The sequence below is a fragment of the Nyctibius grandis genome, chromosome 7 (genome assembly GCF_013368605.1).
Source record: "Nyctibius grandis isolate bNycGra1 chromosome 7, bNycGra1.pri, whole genome shotgun sequence".
NCBI lineage: Eukaryota > Metazoa > Chordata > Aves > Nyctibiiformes > Nyctibiidae > Nyctibius > Nyctibius grandis.
Genome location: NC_090664.1, coordinates 41095465 through 41108701, shown reverse-complemented (window position 1 = coordinate 41108701; position 13237 = coordinate 41095465). Strand labels below are relative to the sequence as shown.

The following is a 13237-nucleotide window of genomic DNA, read 5'->3' as shown; positions in this document are numbered from 1 at the left end:
TTCTTACAACATGGAAGCTAGATCTGGATTTAACATTGTAACATCAGCCTAACTGATTCCATTATGCACTGATTCCAAGTCCCTTCCCTGGGCTTGTTCTCTGTCCACATACCCAGGGATCACATTAATCCTGTTTACTACAGGGAGTTAAAGACACACGATCCCAAATGCAAACTCCGAAGTTACTTGTAATCCCAGCTCTCTGCTACGTGTGAGCTTTCATGAGACAACTGTGCATGACACAGTATTGCTACCAGCTGTGCTCTTTCCTCCTGCTGTACCTCACTCTTCCCCTTGCAACAGGCCTGACACTCACCTGACTCCCTAATGAGTTTGTTCAGCTCATTACACACATGGAAAGTCACTTTCTTTTTGCAGGATTACAGCATTATGGTAAGCGAGGCAGGTGCCTGAGCAAGAGAAAAGGGCGCGGTGAAGGTACCAGGCTGGCAGGACTCCCCATGGGTGTGAGCAAACGGCTCCAAGAGCCGTCAAACAACATGGTACCGATGGCAGCAGAGAGAGAAAAGTGCCCGTGCCTCACGCTCTTCTGTGCAAAAGAGCATTTTGTTTTGCTGCCCTGATGATCATTTTGCAGATCCTGGCTTCTGACATAGCTTCGGAGACAGCCATGGCAGCTGACTGGGCCAGGAACCGAGATGCACTGGTAGGAAGTGGTGGACGGGAAAGCGGTTCGAAACACCATCACCACAGGCTAAGAGCATCGCCGCCGCGCCCCGCTGCCGCTCGAGGAAAGCGGAGCAGGGCCGTGCCTGGCAGAGCCGGGTCTGCAGCCTGCCCCGCGGCAGCCGGCCCGCACGGCGGCAGAACCGGGCTGCAGGCACCGCCCAGCACGACGGGCGCTGGAGCCGCACCGAGGCCGCAGCAGGACCGGGCTGCTCGGGCCGGGGACACGCCCATGGCCCACCGGGCAGACGCCAAAGCCGGCAGGGGAGAGGGGGGCGGCGGGAGCTCCCGCCCGCCCATCCGAGCCCCGAGCCCCGAGCCCCGAGCCCGGGGGGCGGCGCGGCGGCGGGAGCCACGTGTCCCCGCCCGCTTGCCACAGGGAGGCGGTAGAAGCCCCAGTGAGCCAGAGGCGGGGGAGGGCGCGGCCACCCGCGCCGCCGGGATGGCCCTGGGCGCGGCGCTGAGGAACGCTCATTCCCCCTGCCGTCCCGGGGGCAGCAAGTGGCTTTCGTCCGGCGCACCAGGAGCCCGCAGCGCCGGGGACCTGCAGCCCGTGGCCCCGCCTCGCCCATGGCGGAGCCGCCGAGCTCCGCGGAGGGCTGCTCCTGCCTCAACACCGATTGCGTGGAGCGGCCGCTGAGGCGGCTTTTCCGAGGGCTGGGGAGCAGCGTGGCCGCCTGCCCCTGGCCCTTCGTGCTGGTGCCGTTGCTGCTGTCGGGCGGGCTGGGCGCCGGCTTCTTCTTCCTGCCGCAGCGGCAGGCGAACGACATCGAGGAGCAGTTCACGCCGACGTCGGGGCCCGCCAAGGCCGAGCGCGACTTCGTGCGGCAGCACTTCCCCACCAACGACTCGGAGCGCTTCTCCGCCCCGCGGCTGCCCACCGAAGGCGCCTACGCCGCCCTCATCGCCGTGGCGGTGGGGGAGAACTCGGTCCTTGCCCAGCCTGCGCGGCACGACGTGCTGCGGCTGGACGCGGCGGTGCGCGCCCGCGGCTACGAGCAGCTCTGCGTCCGCAGCGGCGGCGCCTGCGACAGCCCCAACCCGCTGCTGCCGCTGCTGGACGATGCGGCGGCGGCCGCCCTGGAGAGCCTCACCTTCCCCGTCAGCGGCGGCATCTTCCTGGGCACCGCGCTGGGCGGCGTGCAGACGGACGCCGGCGGGCGGGTGCTGTCGGCGCGGGCCCTGAAGCTGATGTATTACCTGCGGGAGGAGGGCCCCGCGGCGGCGGCGAGCCAGCAGTGGCTGGAAAGCTTCCTGCAGGACATCCCGTCGGAGCTGGGGGTGTTGGGCTTCACCTCCATTCAGGTAAGGCAGCGGTGGGTACAGCCGTGCGGAAGCCACCGAGACCCGAAATGCCGGGGCTGCCGCACCGCCAGAAGGGAGATGGTAGAGGGCAGAGGCGGGGGCCGGCCTGAAGGCTCGGCTGCAGCCCACCGAGCAATGCTTCCAGTGCCCTTCACTCCGCGCTGCTCGTGCAATGTACTGTCCTTGGCCTCTGCACGGTGCGAGCAGCACTTCTGGGGGTTGCGAGGGCCACAGAAATTCGTTAGTGCGACCATGATGTTTAGCGTTGCCTGTGCGTGTGTATGAAGACCAAGAAAGAGAGTAGAAGTGCTTCATCTTTTCTTTCCTTGCTGTTTTAACAACAGGTAACTTACTTTACGTCACTGTCCAGACAACAGGAGTTTGAGGGAAACACCAAGAGCGTGGTCCCACTCTTCTCTGTAACATATTTCTTGACAATAAACTTTTCAATCGTCTCTTGCCTAAGGTAAAATGTCTCTTAAGCTATGGATCGATGAGGGGTGACCTTCACTCTTCTTTACCTTGTCTAAATTGGTTTCTGCTCTTGTAAAGTGAAGTCACTCTTGAAGCTGTAGACTTGATGTAATCATAGGCAACCTGTCATTCTTTGCTGATTCTTTCCTACTTCTGTGTAGTTCACAACTGCTTCCGTGGGGTTCATGGTAAGTATCAGACAGATACCTGAACAAGCGTTCAGTTCAGATATGCACAGCTGGAATGCTAGTATCCATTCATCTGTTCTCTGAAGCCATCAGTCATTTCTGTAGTCCGTGCCTCCTAAGAATCCTTTTTGTAGCTGGTGGGTTTGGAACTATTTAAACAACTGAAACAACCCCCTACTCTTTAAGAGGTCTGAGGTGCTGTAGCTTTGGCACTGAAAAACACTATGCCAAAGTAAACACTTTTAATTATGAAAGAGTTCTACTTTACCCTATGCATGAAGGGGGCCAGAAGCACGATCTAGCCAACCTGGCAGCAGCAGAATTCTGCACAAGCACTTCTGTTGAATAAAACTTGCCAGCTCAACTTGGCATACCCAGTGGAGACATTCACTGAAAAGGTGTAAAAGTCACAGAAAGGTCATCATCTGGGGGGAGGGAAGGAGTAAGTGGTGCTGTTGCTAAGGTTATTTTACTACTTCTTTGCTTCATTTGTAGCCTCTGTCCTCATCCTGCCCACAAGATACTAATTCTCTGTAAAGATCAGTTCAAAAGGGGAAGTGGGGGAGGAAGTATACCATGTTAAGATGAATTTGCACCTTTTTTCTGCCACCTGCTCAGTTAAGGTACAGATGAATGAGCACTAGTCTCATAGGTCACTGCAAGTCTGGGTATGGCTCTGGGCATTCTGCTTGCTAGTAGAGTCTGAGCCTTACCTGCTATCCACAAAGAACTTAGCCTGCCCTTTCTTTATGCTGGTGGAAGGTGAACCATTGTACATCTGACAATCATATGGCAGTATTTGTGTGCTGTGCTTGAGAAAGAAAGTTCTACTCGGAGGATGGGCTTACTGGTTTAGCACTTGCATCAAGCATTATGCCCATTGAGGTATACAATTTCTGGATATCAGTTGTCTCACGTCCAGTCATTTGTGAGTGAAGACAGTGCAAGGGCGGTTCCACCAACACACGCTTCTTGCCTTGGCAGTGAGAGGTGCTCTTAAAGTTCAGAAATGGCCTACAGCCTGGAAAATAGTACTAATCAGGCAAGAGGCAACTCTCTGCCCCCTCAGTGTGGTGCAAAAACTCCCACAGGGAGCATTTCATGGGAAATCCTTGACTCAGCCTTTGGGGGTGTCTTGGCAAATGGCTGGTAGCCAATCTGTCTGCTGAGAAAGCTGCTCTACACAGCACTTACTGCCTGGGAGATGCTTCCATACTAGACTGATGCTACACCAAGAACCTGTGTAAAAGGAAAGAGCTTCTAAAAATGTATCATTCTTTGGGTCACCCTAAATCTAGGCTCTCGCTGGTAGAGCTTATGTATCTTCATTTTGCCAGCTCTCTTGTTATTGATGCAAAGATCACTACACATCTTTACTCTAATGTATATAACTGGCCAGCAGTAATAATGTATTTAGCACCTCCTAAATGAATTAATCTTGTCCAATGCTCACAGCTGGGAGCTCTCCTAGCAGCTTTCATCAAGAGTTGTTTTCAGAGACAGGGTATCGTTGGTATCTGTGCACTTGTCATGCCAAACACCTTGGTGAAGTATTTGACATGTAACTAAGATATTCCTTAAAATTTGTTTTCAGACTGAGCTGCGTAAGAAGTAATGTCTGGATTGCAAGCTGTGGAGTGGTTTCTGCCGGTTTAGCTGTATTAAGCAGCTTTGGATTGCTGCTCTTCTGTGGAGTGCCGTTTGTGGTCACTGTAGCAAACGCACCATTTCTTATTCTAGGTAAGTGAAAAAGCGAGTTGGATTCAGATACAAAGACTAAAGTGGAGTTAAAACAACCTGACGGCGTTAGTCTTTCATGATGCGAGCATCAGATCATATGCAGTTCCATCCTGCTGTGAGGGGAGGAGACACTTGGAGGTGCAGCCTCCTCTGAGCTCCTATGGGTGGGTGAGCCGCTCAGCTCAGCTTACCCACACTGGGACTGGAGCTGGGCTCTGACGGAAGGGCAGCCTGCTCTAGTTCCACTGCTACAGCATGAAAACTATAAATGAGAGGGCGGTACAGTTAGCACTTGTGGCATTGTTCAAGTGTCCCTGGTAATTTAGCCATGCTGATTAGGCATTTATTTAACTAGTGCTAATATTTGAGGTGAGCTCAAGATGGTTCTGTCACCACATTCCCCTGTATCATCCCCTGCTGTTTCCTAGAGGAGTACTATAAGCATGTAGATATAACATTAGCTCTGGATAAGTTTGTCTGCCCCTAAACAGTTTGTTGTTAGTACTGTTCTATGGAACTCCTGAATTTGTCAGCAATGTAAGCAGGTGCAGAGGTCTTCCGCAAACCATCCACCTCTTGATCACCTCTTTCTGCAGTCTGCAGTACAGTGGGAGCTCCCTACTTCTCTGCTGTTAGGCAGCCTCAATGTAGCTCACCAGCAGCACCACGGAGCATGTGTCCGGTGTGCAGCTCGTGCTATGCTAGCACTGACTTAATCCAGTACCTGTATACGAGGTGATTATGGGAAGTAACTTACTGTAAGTTTCTGTATCCCGTTTTCAGAATATAGTTTTTGGGCAGGTACAATTGGGCCTGAATATGGCTCAAGCAATGAGCAGGATTGTCTGTAATTTCAAATAAGAAATCCATCTTGTTTTGTTAAGATGTGAAATTTCCTCTGCAATATAATGACTATGTAGTCAACAGTCTCATTGAGCTGTACAACTGAAGTGATGCACCATTCGTGCAACACACTCCCCCCAAAAACGCAAGGAGGTTAGGGTCATTGCATCAGTTGCACAGACTGCTTGACAGCCAGTGCTGAACTTTCCAAATACCATTAGATAATGTTGCTGCAAATAAATTACTGCTTTTAAAAGCCTTATCTGGTCTCCTATATGATAAATTCATGTGGTCTTGGTCTCATGCTGAGGAAAGTACCTGGAACTCCCGGGCTGATAAAGGCTCTGCATCATACTAGATATCTAATGCAGATGCTCCTTAGAATATGTGTAGTTCCTTTGCTCCCTGCTTAACCCAAATGCGTTTTGTGTTTGCTTTTGTTTGCTCATCAAATGCACGGGCTCTTAATTTCACAAAGACCCTTCTGTATACCTGGAAAAGGGCTTAAGCCTGTCTCTTCAGATCATTATAACTAACATGCAGACTTTTGTCTTCCTTGCATTAAAGCAAACAAATTATCAGTACATTAGATTAATTGCTTTGAAGCCTGTTTGCTTTCTGGAAGCAGCCTGGCCCGCTGCCATCCAGGTATTACCTTTTGACGTGCTGCTCAATTCATCTTTGCGTATCTACTGGCAATTGCCTGTTCAGGCAGCAGATAGTGATTTCATCTATTCTTCTATGCTTAGCTATATAATTTTTGCTTGCTCCTCTATTCCCAGTCTTGCTTCCCCTTTTTGTGGGTTTAATTTTCAGGGAATAGAAGAGCCCTTGATACAGTAACATTGGCAAAATACTGAAAGATCTGTGTTTAAAATCTCAAGAGTTAGCAGAGCTGAGAGAAGCACATTGGCTCTTCCTTTTTGAACTTCAGCTGACTTACTCTTTTGTGTTAGCAAAACTCTATCTCAGGACCCAGTCTTCCTGGCAGGGTTTCCTAGGACGCTGGTGGATGACATATGCAGGCACATCAGTACAAATGTGAAAATAAATGAATAATAAATCATGAATAAATGCTGGAGAGAAGGTAAGTGGAGAGCAAAAAGCATAAAAAAGCAAACCACTGGAGAGCTGCGATCACTGTTCTCCCATGTGACAGCGACTGTTCTCCCTGTCTGCTGAAGGGAAAGCAAGAAATTATTGATCTAACTTGCTGCAGTGATGAAGAGATTCCAGGGGCAGTGAGGAATGCTTCTAACGATAAGGACAGTTGAGCATCAGAATAAGCGATGTATTTAAAACTGTGTAATCTACATCATGGGACACCTGGACAGCAGATACAACACGCTTGTCAGAGATGGGCTAGGTGTGCTCAGTCCTTCAGCAGAGTAGGGTGAGGGATCAACACCCATCAGGTTCCCAGGAGTTTCTGAAATGTAATAAATTTAGCTACACACAAAGGATCTCTTTTCCTCTATCTGTTTAACTTGCATCAGCACTAAAGCGATGCTAATAGCCTAACTTTATTTTCAAAATTTTATGCAGACTTAAACACAATTAATTTTGCACTTTTGTTGGGTGTTAGTGGAAGCTGCCATTTGTAATCCAGCATTAACTTTTCCTCCTGCAGGAGTTGGCGTTGATGACATGTTCATCATCATCGCTTCCTGGGAACATAGTTTGAGAAATAAAGAGAAATCTGATGTTAAATCTCTGCTGGCCGAGACTTACGCAGAAGCAGCACTTTCTGTGACCATCACCACTCTGACAGATGTTTTGGCCTTCTTCATTGGCACCTGGACTGCTTTTCCATCCGTGGGATCATTTTGCCTCTATACAGGCACTGCTTTTGTCTTCTGCTATATATATACCATGACTTTCCTTGGGGCAATTGTTGTATTAAATCATAAAAGGGAGCAAGGAAACAGACACTGGCTGACTTGTATGCCTGTGAAAGTAGATAAAGATCAGGCTGAGAAGTCCTGCTTGTACAATGCTTGCTGTATAGGCAGCTGTTCTAAGCAGTCATCTCAGTCAGAAGGTGAACATCCAATGAGCATATTCTTTAAAAAGTATTATGGTCCTTTTTTTACAAATAAATGGATCAAGCTACTTGTGGTGCTGCTGTACGGAGCATATTTGGGTGGCAGTATTTATGGGTGTACTCAGATCAGGGAAGGCATCGATCTTCGAAATCTGGCGCGTGATGACTCTTACGTTATTCCATACTATGATGACGAGCAGAAATACTTCTCAGCGTATGGACCCAGGGTCATGGTTGTTATTACTGAAAGTGTAGACTACTGTAATGAGACTGTTCGTCTTGGCATTGAGAACTGCATACAGAATTTAGAGGGTATTTCCTATGTAGTTAAGAACCTCTCAGAGTCATGGCTGAGAGTATACACAGGACTTGGAAACAGTGGCTTGATAAGTATAAGCAATAAGACTCTTTTCATTAATAACTTACCTGTACTGTTCCAAATTGTTCCCAGCTTTGAGTGGGACATTGACAAGACTGAGGATGAAATAGAAGCTTCACGTTTCTTTATCCAGACAGCGAACGTGACCTCATCCGTTGATGAGAAGAACCTTCTCAGTCAGTTAAGAGAGACTGCCAAGCAGTGCAGTATTCCATTAATGGTGTACCACCCAGCATTCATCTACTACGATCAGTACCTGGTAATAGTGCAGAACACCATTCAGAACGTTGTCATTGCTGCCGGGGCAATGCTCATCGTCTCCCTTTTGCTTATTCCCAACCCGTTGTGTTGCTTGTGGGTGACTTTTGCTATAGCTTCGGTTATAGTTGGTGTTGCTGGTTTCATGACATTTTGGAGCGTCAATCTAGATTCCATATCCATGATCAACCTGGTCATTTGTATAGGGTTTTCAGTAGATTTTTCTGCTCACATTTCCTATGCCTTTGTTACGAGTGGAGAGTCATCAGCCAATGAAAGGGCAATCGAAGCTCTGTCCCTGCTAGGTTACCCAGTATTGCAAGGTGCAGTTTCTACTATATTAGGAGTAGTGGTCCTGGCTGCAGCAGAAGCCTACATCTTTAGGACATTTTTCAAGATCATGTTCCTTGTTATTTCGTTTGGGGCTCTTCATGGTCTTGTTTTTATTCCGGTGTTTTTAACCTTTTTTGGAAACTTCGACAGATCACCCCACAATACCAAATCTGAAAAGCTAGAGCTTAGGTTTAGAAATGATAAAGACTGTCCATAACTTAAGTTAAATGTAAAATATTATATATTTATTATATGTAGATTAAAATGCAGTGACTTTCAGGGAATGTAAGAAATGAAGAAAAGGGACAGAAAAATAAATACAACAGGGAAGCAAAGGCTTCAGAAAAGCCAGGCAAGAACAGTAACAGAAGAAGAAATGAAAATGCACACAATGGGTTTGCATTTCTCATTTTTGTATGTGCTTGACTGTAACACCTTAATGTTGTTAAATTTTTTTTTGTGACTTGTTTACTGAATGTATTAAAATTATTATGAACACTGACCACGGCACCAGCTTAATGGACTACGTTACAGGTTTGTCAGGCAACATACACAGGAGGGAAGGATAACTCCCACTGGTTTGCATTTCCTGCCTGTTTACCTTGATGCTGTAACTCAGCCCAACACTGAGCCTGAAGACAGTTTTTCCCCAAGAGGCTCAAACCTGGAGGTTTTACAGCAAGACTACAAGAGGTGAGAACTGCCTCGCACTGCAATGGTTCATAAGCCTTCAGGAGACGAAGTCTGCTTAGGCTCCTAATGCAGCACGAGAAACCCTTAGGGAAGACAAACTGATGCACGTTTTCCATTCAAATCCTTCTTTTCTTGGTGTCCCGTTGTCTGGCTAAGATTAAACATCATGTAGCTTTTAAGATTGTGTGTAGCTTTTGTTGGCTGCACTTTGTGAAGGGATGTGCTGTAAGTGATTGAACTTTTGAGGACCTCCTGGGTAACCACTGTGGAAGACGCTGTGCCATGGCATGACAGGGCAAGGATTCACTAGAGAGGCTCATGCCCTGATTCAGGACAAAGTGAAAAAGCAACTCAGGTTCAAGCCGTTAGTCCTAAAACTATAAACCCAAAAATTCTATTGTGTTCATCTGCGACAACCCATCTGTGACACATTGATAGAGCAGAGCAGATTTCACTGAATAAGAGCTAAGAATATATCAGGTGGTCTTTTAACCTGTAGGGATGAGACACTGGATGAACAGACAGTACATAATTTGTTGCCAATTTAATGAGCTACCCATTGGGAATCAAATGAATAATGGTAACTGATGTTTGTAATTTTGGAAAAATTGGTCTAGGAGTGATTAAACCATTCAGTCCAAATCTGCAGCTGTGGAGTGTTTCTTCTGAGAGATGCAGCAAATGTGACAAAGCCAGGGTCTGCCTCTGTTCTATGTGGCTTTCTGACTGGGCATGAGACCTGGTAGGGCAGAATCCTTATATTTCCTTCATGATGTCTCTGTTTATGGGGACAGTGGACTGGAAGTCACGTCACTCAGAGATTAATAATTAACTTCCGGGACAAACTGGAAGTACTGATGCTAATTTTCAGAGTAGTGAATCATGGTCTACAGCCATTAAATTAATTTCTATTTAGAGTCACTGTAAAGCTACATAACAAATCTCAGATCACTGGCAGGCAGGAAGAAATTGTGTGACCAGTTAATATTGGCTGACTCTGGAATGCAGCAAAAGCATTTATCAAAGAACACTGGCAACTTTCTGTCCAAAAGCCGTTATTAACCAAGTTACCACATAAAATTAAAGTCAAACCCCAAAACTTATCAAAATTTTGATTCTGTGCACACTCTCTCAAATTGGGGGGAAAAAAAAAGTGCCAGAGATTACATGGAGTTGACTTGAAACTTTGCTATGAATATATGAATTCTACTTTATGTTAATTGCTCACATACTACAGTGATGGATGAAAATAAAACCTGTAGAGAAATGCTCTGAAGAGTAACAACTACAGTCATCAGTAAGACACGACATATATCCCTTTGTAAAAGCAAAAGGAAATCGATCATGAAGCTGTTTTTTGGAGAAGTACTTAATGTGTGTAAAAAGAGAAGTGCACTTCCACTGATGTGTCTTCCCATATCTACTTTTATCCCTAGGTCCTAGAGCAATAGGCTTTTTTGCTTTATGGAGATTAAAACAAAACAAACAAAACCACCAATCATCCTACCAGCCACCCCTCTACCTACGACAGCCTGAGAATTCTTACATGAAATTCTTCGCAGAAGTTATCCTGAACTTTCCTGCAAATTTCTATCGCCAAAGAATGTTATGTTTCCTTCTCATTCCAGTTTTTCTGTGGAACCTTCCTACCTGGAAAGATACTCAAACTAAATCTGGGTGTGGTGTTTCATCACTAAGGCAGCTGAATATTCTACTGTGAAAGTAGCTCTGTAAAAATGGGTAAATGTTTATAAAAAAAAATTACAGGTCTTGCAACACTCCAGAGTCGAAGAGCAAGTTTTGTTCATAGGAGCAGCAGTTCTTGAAATAGTAGGCAAAGACTGAAAACGAGTATCAATCTTAGAAGGAATCTGCTCCTGAGGTGGAAGTCAAAACCCAGGGCTACTACAGCCCATATGGTGCATCACTGAATCTCAGTATTATAGCAAGCAGCATTAAATTTCCAGGGCAGGGCATAACCACAAAGCTAGATTTAAGAAAAACAAAACAGAAAAACCCAGCCCCATGCACCAGAGTCCTCACTTCTCCCATTAAATGTTTCAATGTCCACATTAGTGCTTTTATTATGGCAAACGATACAGCTGTTCCTGCAGTGATGAAGCTGCCACAGGAGCAGATGATGCACTCACACCAGCCAACATCAGAGGAAGGCATCTAGACAGAAGGAATGGGAGTCATGCTCTTGGAAAAAGAGAATGGAAATCTACTTCGGAGGGAAGTAGAGCGAGTGTCCTACTTCAAGTGAGTACTCTCATCTCTTGCCCTGTTCTTTAGCCTTGTTTTAGAAGCAAAAATAGTCCTACTTGCTTCTAGGAAAGGTTTCCAAGCAGATCAAGAGAGCAGACAGCTACCAATGGCTTGATTGCTCTATTTTCACAGCCAGTTTAAGGGATGAAGATTTAGAAAACTGTTGTGACATTTCAGCTGACTCAGGTCATCACACAGTAGGAGGCAGCCAGAAAGAGCAGGCCACATCTTTCACTGGAAGTTTGCATTTTCTTTGTATTAAGCTCAATGGCGGAATTGTGGCATAAGTCAGCCTCAGGAATGCAGAAAATTCAAGAATCAGGCCCACTCGTGAAGCTGTTATTTTATGTGCTACCGTGCTAGTGAGCAGTTTAGGGCTGTTTAAACAGCAAAGTCCATCACAGGATGTAGCTCTGCCCTGTTTTCAACATGAGGCTGTGTACTTAAAGGGAACCAAGGTTACTCTCACCATCTGACTGATGTTTGGAAGCTGCCTTAGTGGTTGTGTTACCAGAAAATAGTAACCAAGAAAACCCTCTAAACCAAATGATAGTTTAGAAAGCCGACACCGGTTTATTGCAGCGCTGGGTGCATGGGAGATCTCTCCTCCTAGCATGCACACCTAGGAACAAAAGCACACTCATTGTATACATTACAGAAAAATGAATATTCATACAATTCCAAGAAAAGCCCACCTATTCCAAGAAACTTATGTATATGCTAATACATTATGTAATTGTCTTTGCGCATGTGTACTAAATTGGGGAAGGGGTCTTGGGTGGGCTCTGGGGGTCTCTAGTGGTCATAATGCCCCCATAGTGATGCTGTCTGCTGTATAACCCCTCTTCTGCGCAAGCGTGGTCAAGGTCTTTCTGTTGACACATGCAGGCGGCTCCAAGGAGAAGATATTGTTCTGATTCTTACAGGATTTATCTCTACTCCTGGTGCCAGAGCTGTGAATCAAGTCAGTTAAGACACTACAAAGATGTTGTTCACAGTCTTTCTTATCTCTGGCCCTTCTTTGTAATTAGTGAGGAATTTAACAGAGACCTTGGATTCTCTTAAGACTAAGTACAAGCAAGAATCAGTGATGACTATAAGTGTTATCAGTCCCATAAGCAGACCCTATCTACAAAACATGCCATTAGCTTCAGAACGTACTATTATTTTAGCTGAAAGGAAAATTGCTGAAATAAAAGTTGATTCTGTCTAAAGGTTACAGAGAGTAGGCCTTTTAGGGCCTACTTTGAGGCTTACTTTTACTAAACCATCTGGTATCAGTTGTGGTGGGTTGACCCTGGCTCGATGCCAGGTGCCCACCAAAGCCACTCTGTCACTCCCCTCCTCAGCTGGACAGGGGAGAGAAAATATAATGAAAGGCTCGTGGGTCAAGATAAGGACAGGGAGAGATCACTCAGCAATTACTGGCATAGGCAAAACACTCAACTCAGGGAAATTAATTTAATTTATTACCAATCAAATCAAAGAAGGGTAATGAGTAATAAAACTAAATCTTAAAACACCTTCCCCGCAGCCCTCCCTTCTTCCCGAAGTTAACTTTACTCCTAAGTTCTCTACCTCTTCCCCCACAGCAGTACAGTGGGATGAGGAATGGGGGTTGTGGTCAGTTCATCACACGTCCTCTCTGCTGCTCCTTCCTCGTCAGAGGGAGGACTCCTCCCACTCTTCCCTGCTCCAGCGTGAGGTCCCTCCCACAGAGACAGTCCTCCATGAACTTCTCCAACCTGAGTCCTTCCCCCAGGCTGCAGTTCTTCACGAACTGCTTCAGTGTGGGCCCCTTCATGGGGTGCAGCCCTTCAGGAACAGACTGCTCCAGTGTGGATCCCCCACAGGGTCTCAAGTCCTGCCAACAAACCTGCTCCGGCATGGGCTCCTCTCTCCACGGGGCCACAGGTCCTGCCAGGAGCCTGCTCCAGCATGGGCTTCTCATGGGGTCACAACCTCCTTTGGGCATCCACCTGCTCCTGTGCAGGGTCCTCAATGGGCTGCGGGTGGGTATCTGCT

General features: G+C 46.8%; 1 protein-coding gene across 1 annotated transcript; it reads left to right on the top strand.

Annotated features, from left to right (window-relative positions):
• The first annotated feature begins 1257 nt into the window (after positions 1-1257).
• LOC137666038 (patched domain-containing protein 3) lies at positions 1258-8468 on the top strand. Its single transcript, XM_068405618.1, has 4 exons — positions 1258-1992; positions 2337-2458; positions 4249-4394; positions 6868-8468. Exons 1-4 carry the CDS (start codon positions 1258-1260, stop codon positions 8466-8468), a joined length of 2604 nt encoding a protein of 867 aa, XP_068261719.1.
• Positions 8469-13237: the final 4769 nt, after the last annotated feature.